The 12671-nt window shown below is 37.3% G+C and overlaps 1 protein-coding gene across 15 annotated transcripts in view; it reads right to left on the bottom strand.

Moving 5' to 3' along the window:
* Window positions 1-12671, bottom strand: part of LOC144973749 (uncharacterized) — a 98943-nt gene that overhangs the window by 51201 nt on the left and 35071 nt on the right. For all 15 annotated transcript variants that reach the window (XM_078916584.1, XM_078916589.1, XM_078916583.1 and 12 more), the window contains exon 5: window positions 1149-1248. In XM_078916584.1, the coding sequence (XP_078772710.1) occupies window positions 1149-1248 (100 nt within the window). The remainder of the gene's footprint in view (window positions 1-1148; window positions 1249-12671) is intronic.

Genomic DNA, 12671 nt, shown 5'->3' with positions numbered 1-12671 from the left:
TCATGTTACTAAAGGACCATCACAGATTGGAACAATTTACTATGGGAAGTTACATCTACACCCACTTTAGACTTATTTACAGAACTTCTAGATCACTGCTGAACTTTCAACATAATGATATGTTCATGTCAAAATCTTCGTGACTGAAGGTGGACATTACAAGAAGATTCAAATACTAATAATAGAATGTCTAAAACCAAAAATGATAATTGTCAAGTGTTCATATACATTGCTAAAGGGCACAGAACAGTCTGAAGACAGTTTGGATTTATTGGAAAGAAAAGGAGCTAACCAAATTTTTAATGTGGATTTTAGTTGAAGTGTATGTAATTTGAAACAGATTAAGACAATAATACTAAATACTATCAAAGAGTGGAATCATAAAGGACTTGAAAACAAATATAAATGGTTACAGTTTAATATAAATACAAGTTAGAGAAAAAAGAGGAAGACATAAGCTACATCCTATTAAGACAAATTAAATTCTTTTGTGTTCAACAATGATTTGTTGTAAAACGGTCGACGTCCCAAATTAGACACATTCTATTGATGAAATACATCAGCTCTGCCATTCTAAAAATCAAGTCTCAGATTAAAATAATGATGTGTGCTGACATTATTGCCTTACAAAATCTCTAAGAACACCAGATTTGTTATACCAATTGAAGGCTTTTTATATATTATGTACAAAAACTTATAATAAAATACAAAAGAAAACAAAACAAAAAGAAATCACCAAACAAACACAATATCACCTCTTCTCAATAACTATAATATATTTTACAAGGGATAAACGAACTATATGATTGTTCCAAATCCTACAGTGAAAATGACACACAAACACACAATAAAAGAATTCTTATGAAATGGGTAGAAACAAGTCATCGCTAAATTTAAATGTTACAAACTAAAATCAAGTAAAATTAACGTTGTAACAGTCTATTAACAATTATCATATGAAAATATAAGAGCCGTAATAAAAAGTTAAATATTAACTTATATCCAATTCAATTATACCAATAACAAAACGAAAAAAAAAACAAAAAACAATTATTGAATATAGCTTCAATTTTACCCCCTAGAAATACATACGAGTAACCAAACAGACTAGAAGTACAGCAAGTCGTAATCCACTGGTCCCAACTGACCTGCATGTTTTCCTTGTTGGACATGATGAGATAGGGCATCTTTCTACGTGGCTTGATGGCCTTCAAGGCTTTCGGGAACTCGACCAGGATATCGTGCCACCTGCAGACGACAAACAAAACAAGATAACAACACACTCAAGTCACCCTAAAAGTAAACACACGTCATCTCTCCCCGGTCGTCTGGTGTTGGGTTAGAACAGAGTTATACCCAGGAAAAATTCAATAAACAAACAACATCTCTCCATTTTTAGTGATTTTTTTGAGATGTCCAAATATTATTTTATCATGACTGTCAGCAGGCTACATTCATATGACGATAACCGAGTACAAAATAATAATAATATAATAATAATAATGATTTTAGCACCATTAAAGAAACAATGCAACATTTCAATTCTTAAAATTATAAGAAAAACAAATCGTTGATTTGTACCCGTCAATCTTGACAACCCCCCCCCTCCCCGCCCCCTCTCTCTCTTCCTCTCTCCTCCTCCTCCCAGATTCGTTAAGCAGAGAATATTTTTATATTATAATTAATTGACCGAGAGAGAGAGAGAGAGAGAGAGAGAGAGAGAGAGAGAGAGAGAGAGAGAGAGAGAGAGAGAGAGAGAGAGAGAGAGAGAGAGAGAGATTGAGAATATTTTAGTAATGTATTTATGTTTTTATTGTCTTTTGTTGTTGGCTGAAGAAGGCTTTTGAGACCGAAACGTTCCGTGTTTGGTATTTTGTTCTTTTTATTTTTTTTAAGCTGCTATATTCATTTTCGTTTATTACTTTTTAACAACATTGTTTATTATTTATAAATATAAACATGCCCTTGTAACTCAAGTACCAATCAACACAGCCAGTGCAACGCACCATTAGTTACACTAGCGACGTGCCCGGCAGATGTCTTGGTATGGGGAATGAATGGAAGATGGACGGCCGGCAGTACCTGGCATTCACCGCCAGGACGTATTATGTAAACGCCAGGACGTAATGGCTTACTTAACGTTCAATTGACGCAGACAGGAGCAGTAACATCAACAGCACCAGGCAGAAGCCACAACTATCGCCATTACTCCACCACCATCGGGCGCCCGTATTTTAGATTATGTCTGTAGTGATTGAGATTAATATACTTAATATAGATAGAATGAAGTTGACGGGTCACTCGGGTCTTTGTTATTGTTTTTTTTTTTTTTTTTTTTGCCATTCGCGTTTATGAGTAATTCTCACTAAACTGTATTAACCATACTATAAACGTTTAAAGTTACACATCGTTTTGTGTGTTGGTCCGTTATACCTTCGGATGGCAATGTTGTGAACTTCTTAACCAAGTGCATACTATCTAAACACGATTTAAGCCAGACTGATTATAATTAACCATCTTAATACAGAGATGCCGACAATCTTTTCAAAATGTTTTTGTTTTGAAGGGTTTTACGGCGCTTGCAACACAATTAGGTCATATCAGCGCCAGTAAAAAGGATGAACATTTGATAGTGAAAAGATTCTGGATGAACAATTAAAAGGACTTCAGGAAAAAGTAAGACAACGGGAATGGTTCAAATAGGGAACAGATGTCGATTCCAAAAGCACATCATCAATGCCAAGAGCACATCATCAATGTACTTAGTTTGAGATCACCTAAAAGTCTCACCCAGACACCAGCACATGATCTCGCGAAGAGGAATACACTCAAATGTTTACATTTTACATTCAAAATAACAAATAAACAATACATAAAAGAGAGATGATTTACAAGGAAAAAATAATATCATCTCTCAAAACAATAACTATGCATTTGATTGTTTCCCTCCCAGCCAAGCACAACGGCCAGGGTCAGGGGGCCAAAACCAAGTAATCTCATTCCAAGACAAAGACAGAAAGCAAATTGGAAACAGATATAGGGGGATAGAAGACACAGTAAGTGCCACCCTGCCCACTATGGGAGGCCAGGAACACCAGCTTATCCTCGGCTCGCTTTGGGTATCCGATGCCATAGTTCTGTCCATGTAAATGTTCAAATAGAAGGGTCTGCAGATGGTGTCTCGTTAGCCCAATCGTTCTTGCTTTGGACTTGAAATACTTGTCCATTCGGAGGTTTTTGGCACCGGCGATCTTGATATGAGCCAACGTCTGCTTTTGATGTCGATGTTAAGCAGCAGGTATAATCAGTGCAAACGTGAAGATCGAGATATGTTGGATTTTCTTTTAAATACCCCCTGCCCTTTAAAAAAAAAAAATGTTTAAAGGAGTTGGGTGAAAGGGGGGGGGGGGGTTGTGAAAAAATCGTAACGTCTTTCTTTTCCGTCTTCAATCATATTTCAAAAAGACTGAAAAGAGAACACTAACGTTCTTCCCAACGATTGGAGCCATCGCCAAAAGATACATTAATATCCCAATATACCGCGTCCAGCAAATTACGAAATAGGACAAAAGATTCAGACATTGGGGGGAGAGATATGGTGATGATGGTGATGAAGAAGCAAGAGAGAGAGAAGTCGTGGGAGTGAGAGAAGGTGCTAGAGGAAGGCGTTGGAGAAGGGATACCAGAAAGAGTAAAGGCATTTTTTTCTCTTTCCAAATTTCAAAAAGACCATAAAGACGACAAATCAAATCATAAAACTGTAATGTAGCGTCATGTGCTTTAATCATCGTATGATTTCCTATCCACCCAGAAGGCGCCAGCGTCTTATCTATAGAATTAACAACGTTGATGACTTAACAAGCATTCCAAACACAGGTGTACTCCATCGTAAACCACGGTGCTCAAAGTTTTTATCAAGTATAATATAGGTAAGATGGGGTGCGCGTAGCGTAAACAGTTGCGACAAATAATAAACACACGTATATATAATATAATATATTATAGCGAGACGTTTTCCGCGCACTAATTGGCCCGATTTAACTCATTCAACCCTAACACCGACTATATATCCGTAGTTTACCCGGGGTTACTTTTACCACATGCCTATTTATTACATTTTTATGAGACAAATTATAGGTGTATTGTCAAAGCTAATGTTTTTAGTTTTTACATGTTAATGGTAGTTGAAAAAAAAACTATCAATGTACATGTTCATTTTTAATACATTTTTTTCCAATTTTGAAAAGTAGCAAAAATCTCTAGGATTGAGTGAGTTAAGGACGTGTCAGCTATCCTACATAATAAAATGTTTCGACACAAAGTTACTTACACGGCACGTGAAGTAAAAAAAATAATATTTAAGAAATATTTTATTTATTTATGGATAATTCATTTTTGATCTCTTTTAATTTATTTAATTTGTGACCCATCGTCTCCAAACGGTATTATGTCGGAACGAACCATATGCTTAAAAGCCGAATTAAATGTTAAACTGGTCAAAATATAATTTGTTGGCATTAGCACCCTAAAATATGGTATCCATTCTCCTCAATGAAACATATAAACACAACATAAGTCTGATATTTCTGGCTATAAATTCAATTTTCAACATCTTAACAATCCCGACTTAATACCGTTTTGAGGCGAAGGTCACATTTATCCTTTATTTGGCTGGGGGAAAAAGATGATACAGAACTCACTGGATTCTAGAACGTTCTCAGGAGAAGCCAAAAGACGTACTAGAATCCGATGCTCAGGGGAGATAACGACTTAACATACTGATAAAATTCGGTCATCTCGCTCCAGAGTGCCCTATGGCAGGAACACAATTTGCATCACTCAGCTCTTTGTTATTGGTTATAAACAGCCATCGTTATGATTAGTCTTAGCTCTCACTAAATTGTATCAAGCAGACTGTATACGTTTAAGACTACATATAGTTGTGTGTGTGTGTGTGAGTGTGTGTTTGTACGTTACCTACATCACCTTCTTCATCAGCATCATCATCATCATCATCATCATCGCCGTCGTTGACATCATCACCACCACCATCACCAACACAATCAACGTAAAAACCATTGTCGTCATATCAGTTTAGGCTTTAAACAACGTTTCATCTACAGATGACCAAGTAAGCATTCAACTCCCATCAAAAACTGAACTGATCATGACAACTGCCTGCCTGGTTCTGAGTCAATAGATCTCTATTCCCACAAACTGTCCCCACCCAGTTTTCAATTTGATGTTCGTCCATTCCCTTTTCAGCGACGACTCCAAACGTTCGATAGGATGTGTTAAATTGAACATCTTTTCTTCTCAGTGTGAATCAATATGAAGGGGATTATCGCGTGCAACCTATCAGAGGTATGTAAACAAGGCCCACCAAACCACGGAGATTTCAATTTAAGGGAGTAACGAAATGATACAGGCTTAGGAAAAATAAAACCATTTATCAGTGATGACTGCATTCAAACCATTTTATTATTATCATCATCATCATCATCATCATCATCATCATCATTATTATTATTATTATTATTATTATTATTATTATTATTATTATTATTATTATTATTATTATTATTATTATTATTATTATTATTATTATTATTATTATTATTATTTTCAATATTATCATCACCATGCCATCATCATTTGCGGGTGAATGATTACTCATGCTTGTATTTGAACGTCTTTGCTTACGTGAATAATATAAATAAAAAAGAAAGATAAACCTTCGTTTCCGACCATGAAAACTGCACTAAAATCATGAGTCAAATTGTGAAATTTTATTTCCATAACCCATGCATGATGAAGAGGTTTTGTAGAATCCAAGGATGCCAGATCGGTAGAAAGTCGGAGTCTTGGGCTAATGGCCTTGGTGTTCCAACCCATGTTACGTCTGATCCCTTCAACGCTTCTAGCTTCCTGACAACTACTCTCTCTCTCTCTCTCTCTCCCTCTCCCTCTATCTATCTATCTCTCTCTCTCCCTCTATCTATCTATCTATCTATCTATCTATCTCTCTCTCTCTCTCTCTCTCTCTCTCTCTCTCTCTCTCTCTCTCTCTCTCTCTCTCTCTCTCTCTCTCTCTCCCCAAAAGATCCCCGCAAAAGGCCTTTCTCAAGTTTTGATCTCAAAGCACCATATTATAATATACACGCCAGATATAGACAAAGTGCCTCGACAGAGAAGGTTGTATCCTTCAGAGATGTACCTCAAAACACTCAAAACTAATCATCTTCGTCTTCCATGTGTTGAAGAAGGATATTTGTGTGGCTATGTGGTCTAGTGATATGACACTCTCTTTCGGATCGGAAGGTCCTGGGTTCGCACCGCGCTCGGCGCATAGTTGAGTCCTTGGAGAAGGATCTTTATTCACATTCTCTCGCCGTATTAAAAGAATGTGCCCACCAGCTTTCCCCCATTTATACACATATTTTTAACTGGTCCCTCCAATGCGTTTCAATCCCTGAAATTTGGAAAACTTCAAAAATTATTCCTGTTCCAAAAAAAGAAAAACTTGAAACTATGAACGACCTCAGACCTGTTGCACTGACTTCAATAGTCATGAAATCTTTAGAAAAACTTGTTCTTGTTAAAATTAGGAATCAGTTTATGCCATTGAGTGATAGTCATCAATTTGCTTACAAACCAGGACGTGGCGTAGAGGATGCCATTTTGCTGTTTACAAACAACATCTACAGGCATCTAGATCACGCTAGGAGCTATTGCAGATTGCTTTTTGCAGATTTTTCTTCAGCGTTCAATACAATGCAACCTCAGTTGGTTGTTCAAAAATTGACTAGTCTGAATTTAAACAAGTATATAATTGCTTGGGTGCTCGAATTTCTTACGGAGAGAGCACAATATGTTCAATTAGGGCAAAACAAATCTTCCTGTATAACTACAAATACTGGTGCTCCTCAAGGTTGTGTATTGTCCCCTGTATTATTCACAATATACAAGAATGACTGTAGAAGTCAAAACCTGAGTGTACCTTTAATAAAGTTTGCAGATGACACCGCTCTTCAAGGCCTCATAACAAATGGCAACGAAGTGGCTTATAGGCAAGAAATTGATAGATTTGTGTCTTGGTGTGATGCCCACCACCTAGAGCTTAACATAAGCAAGACAAAGGAGCTAGTGATTGACTTTAGGAGAGTGAAGGAACCGTTAAAATTAAAGGACCAATTCGTCCAGCGAGTTCCTCACTACAAATACCTTGGTGTAACGATTGATGACAGGCTCAAGTGGGATGAACACTTGAAAATAATTAGGCATAAGATGTGCAGACGTACATATTTTTTATCGAAACTCTCTCAGTTTAGAATAGATAAAACCCTCTGCACATTATTTTATAGAGCAGTAATCGAAAGTGTTTTGTCATTTTGTATAACAGCTTGGGGAGGCAATTGCTTAGCAGTGGAAAGGAACAAAATAAATTCAAATATTAAAAAATCCATTAAACGTATATAAATGATGTTGACGATGTAGATCTTTTATACGAGAAATTTTGTATAAATAAAATAACTAAAATATTAAATGACCAGTATCATCCACTAAGACCATCAATTATTATGTCAGAAAGAAGTGGTCGCCCTTTCTCTATTTCAACGAAAACAGAGAGACACCGAAAATCTTTTCTGCCGTCCAGTATTAGGCTTTATAACAACAAGCAATAATCATTTTATATAATTATTTCTCATTTTTACTTTTTAAAAATATAAATATTAATTTATTAATTTATTTGTTTTGCAATCTTTTCAATTTTCAATTTATAGTGACAGTTTTAACTATTTTACAGTGTTGAAATTATTCATATTATAAAGCGCAGCTCTGGTTATAGAGCTGCTCCTTTTTTATATATATACATCCTATTTCCATTGTATTTTTATCTTATGTGTAAATTATAACACGTCTGTACAAAAAATTTCCTTTTTGGGATGCAATAAAGTATTATTATTATTATTATTATTATTATTATTATTATTATTATTATTATTATTATTATTATTATTATTATTATTATTATTATTATTACTCAGGTGTAAAATGAGTACCTGGCCGTAACAGCGTTGTCTCTGTCCCAAAAAAATTTTTAACATCGCCTAACAGGCGTCATGTCCCGTCCTAAATGGTAAATGTTGCTGTTGGCCAGGCCCCTTGTAAAGCGCTTTGCGCAAATTTAGTGAATATTGCTCTATATAAAAGCTCATTTTAAAATGTTTTTCTAAGAATATATATATATATGTGTGTGTGTGTGTGTGTGTGTGTGTGCTCAATATTGTTTAAAGCCGTCCAGGGGCTCAGTTACTCAATCTATAGAGCATCAGACCAATGGGCATATAACACAGACTCCAGTCGTTATATCTCAGACTTGTCCATCGACCCAACTGTCAGAACCCATGATCGGCAAACCAACCATATTCCTATTATTCATATTGTGAAAAGCAATTCTTTTTCTATTTGTTTACCCTGTCTGTCGGTTACTTTCACTTTCACGCTAAAAACCGTAACAAAGCCATAATTACAGGACTCATTTTCTTTAAAACCTTTTGGGTTTTTACTATGTTTTACCAATAAAAATTACACTTCTATTTAAGAAAAAACAAAACAAAACAACAACAACAACAACAAAAAAAAAACAACAAAAAAAAAAACAAACCAAAACCAAAACAATCTCTGAGGTTAGCCCTTCGTTGCTCTTGACATTATCAGGGGTAACGAGCAGATTTGGTACATTGCATACCACCATCTTGACAACTTGGAACACAATCTTTTAGTTTTAGGTGCATATTACCGGGACGCAGCAGGCACCCATTCGACCTCAGGTGGGCTAGATGACAGAAAAGATTACAAGCCACGCGGACTGTGCAATGTCGACAGTGTGCGCATCTGCTGCTGCTGCTGCTGGCATGGACGACTGCACTGTGTTTCCAACCAATCAACAAACAAAAAACGACAACTTGTCAGTCCTATTCGTTTTTATTTTATTTATTTATTTTTTTATGTTAGCTTCTTTAGGTGTGTGTAAGTGTATGTGAGTATGTATGTATGTGTGTGTGTGTGCGTGTGTGTGTGTGTGTGCGCGCGCGCGCATGTGTTTGTGTTTTGTTGTTCTTTTTGAAAACAACTGTCCGTGTTAGCGACTATCTGAGGTCACATCGAACAATAAATAAGATGAAGGCATTCAGGAGTGCTTAGATAGAAGCATCCAAGAAGGGAGAAAGAGGGAAAGAGAGCACAAAATCCACTTTAACACTTTGGCAGCAGCCTCTTATGGTTCTCACACTACTATGTTATGACGATCGACCCAATCAGCAAAGTCTGGTCCGCATTCGTGCACCGTCGCAAACCCGCCGGGTAGCATCGTCACAACACACCGTTCGACTAGATGCTCTGCCGTCTCAGGTTCTTGCCCACAGCGGGTACATGTTGGACAGGTAGAAAGACCCCACCGATGAAGCGCACTTGCCGTTAGACAGCTCCTCGACCGAAGCCGATCGCAGCCACCCAATGTCTCCTCTTACTGGTTTGCCACTCAAACGTTTCGGAAAATTCCAATCATCGGTGAAAGTTGACACCGTCCATCAGTTCGGCAACTCCTAGTCTAGACACAGAAATGCAGGATTCAGCTCGCAGCTCTTCATTTCCAGAAAAAGCTGATATCATTCAAAAGTAATCAGCTTTTGTAGCAATTTGTTGGATGTTTATGATTTTGTTTTTTGTTTGTTTTTGTTTTGTTTTTAAACAAGTGAACGAAATAAATTACCATTTATCTATCACGAGTCTTAAAATCCTGTTTCAATTATAGTAGAATTGACCTGCTCCCCCCCCCCCCCCCCCCCCCAAAAAAAAAAAAAAAAAAAAAAAAAAAGAAAAGAAAAAAAAAAAAACCCCCATTAAATCGGCTTCGCAGACTCCAGTTTGAATACCATAGCTTTAAAGACAATATGCAAGCGACTCAGTTCAAATCATATATGAACTGATAATCTTGACAATTTATGAGTATGAGTAAAAGGGTTGATTCAGTGCAGTACAATTACAAGGATGTTAAGAATAGAGGTGATAACGGTAGTGGTGGGAGGAGAGGAGGGGGTGTTTGAAGGTTAGAAATAAAATTTATTGGTGGAAGAACTTAGACCTGGCGACGAAAGATGGTGTTTATGAAGGCAATTACACACACAACAATAATAATAGTGATATATTATGTATATGTATCGTCTTACACCTTTCTACTGCTGTGTGTTGTGGCGTGGAGTCGTGGGAACTGGGAACGTGTCAGTATCAAATTTGATATCGTGATAACATTGAAATGGGAATGGTGAGAGAGAGAGAGAGAGAGAGAGAGAGAGAGAGAGAGAGAGAGGGAGGAGAGAGAGAGAGAGAGAGAGAGAGAGAGAGAGAGAGAGAGAGAGAGAGAGAGAGAGAGGAGAGCAGAGAAGAGAAGGTAAGATTTTTTTTCTGATGGAGAAGATAATGGACGATCATACTGTCAAAAAGAGAACTTCTTTAACCTTGTGGAAATCTGATAAGATCCAACCGGTTTTCTCTCTCTCTCTCTCTCTCTCTCTCTCTCTCTCTCTCTCTCTCTCTCTCTCTCTCTCTCTCTCTCTCTCTCTCTGCCGTGTGTATGGGAGAATGAGGCGGGGAAAAGAGGAAAATAGAAAGATATGAGAGAGAGAGAGAGAGAGAGAGAGAGAGAGAGAGAGAGAGAGAGGGGGGGGGGGAGTGTGTGTGTGGTGGGTGGGGGAGGGGGGGGGGGGGGGGGGGGTGGGGGGGTTAGAGTGTGTATGACTGTGAGCGAGAGATAAAAGAGATATTATTCCTGTTTCTTTTTCTTTTGTAAATAAATAAATGTCATTGCACCAGCACATCAACACACAACGCGGTTCAATGTTCCTCCTTCAACAAGCCATGCAAGTCTGTAATGTAATATAATAACAAGATTGTGAAGTACCATCGCCTGGTTGATACGACGATAATCCCTATAATAAACTGTCCTTCCTCCCAACACTTCACAAACCCATGACCAGGTAGGCTAGGACCGGTGGTGGCATTAGCTCTCATATCCACGAGGTACGTTTGTATGTATGTATGTCTACACCACTACTATATCTACGCATACTATAGTAGCCCTTTACAAGCGGCATTTGACTCCATTCTAATCTGGCATCATATCAATATCTTCCAACCATTTCCACAAAAGAGAAGATTGAACGAAACCAGAGCCGCATCGCATTTATTTACTTGTTCTCTTTGTGACAACATGGTCTGTTGTTAAAATCAAAACGCGGAGAGGGAATTTGTCAGTTGGGGAGGAAATAAAAACAGCCTTTTAGTTATTAAAAAGGATACTGCGGCTATGTGGTCTTATGGTATGACAGTCGGCTTTCGGATCGGAAGGTACTGGGTTCGAGCCTCGTTCGGCGCATAGTTGAGTCCTTGGAAAAGACTCTTTACTCACAGTCTCTCACCATACTCAGGTGTAAAATGAGTACCTGGCTGTTAACAGCGTTGGCTTTGTACGAAAAGAGTATAATATCGCCTAATAGGCGTCATGTCCCGTCCTACATGTTAAGTGTTGCTGTTGGTCAGGGACCCCTTGTAACGCGCTTTGAGCACGTTTAATGGATATTGCGCATTATTGGGGTGGAAATAAACACGGGCTTGTTTTATTTTTAAAAAAAGGAATGTTGGACGTGGAACGGTGAGAGTCGGGTCCTGGATAAAGTGAATGGGGCTACAGGGACTACAGGGAGTGTTTGGGGAGGAGGTGTGGTCTGGGGGATAAATAGACAGTTAGATATTACAAATAATACGTGTAGGGCCAGGGAAGGCAGTCAACCAGACCTAAAAGGTTCTGTCATGCCGAAAATCAAGAACAGGATTCGAAGGGCTCTGGTGGGGAGTTGGTATTGGTGAAGGAATGCAAATTACCTACCAAACCAACAAACCACAAATCAAAAACTAATATTATATATATAAATATATATAATATATTATATATAATATATATATATATATATATATATATATATATATATATAATATATATATATATATATATATATTATATATATATATATTTATGAGTGTTGGTGGGTACTTGTAGGTACGAAAGTGCTCGATAATGGTGGTTAGAGCTAATATATTATTGTAACACGCCTTACAGGCCGACACGTTTCAAATTGCTCTGTGTTTTCTATTTATTTTAGCGTTTATTCACATTTTCAATTCTGGATTTTTATACCAATCGAATTGTGACGTTTTAGTCTTCTGAGTGATATAATTATTTCTTATTTTTATCAAAGGACTTGTGTATCATTCGTGAATTTTATGCTAAATTTTAATAATTTCAAGTGTTTTATTTTATGAACAAAGTTGTTTATTTATTTTACTACAAGTGTTCACTGTGCTCTAACATCGATGCCCAGTATTATGAATCTAGAAAATGAACACACGTCACCATACAGTCCACCGCGATGACAAGTCTTACGAAAACCAACGATTGTCTTGAATACATTTTACACCATGAAAGTGATAATTATTGTTATGATTATGAAAGCGAATACAAACACCGTGTTGAAACAAGTGAACCGAAACATCGATTGAGTCGAGGAGGGATACGAAAACAAAGGGCCATCCCAACACAGTGTGGCCATCGG

The sequence above is a fragment of the Berghia stephanieae genome, chromosome 5 (assembly GCF_034508935.2).
Source record: "Berghia stephanieae isolate SIO BIC M18660-M18661 chromosome 5, UCSD_Bste_1.3, whole genome shotgun sequence".
NCBI lineage: Eukaryota > Metazoa > Mollusca > Gastropoda > Nudibranchia > Aeolidiidae > Berghia > Berghia stephanieae.
Note: the sequence above shows the minus strand (reverse complement) of the source record. Positions and strands in the feature narration are given on the sequence as shown.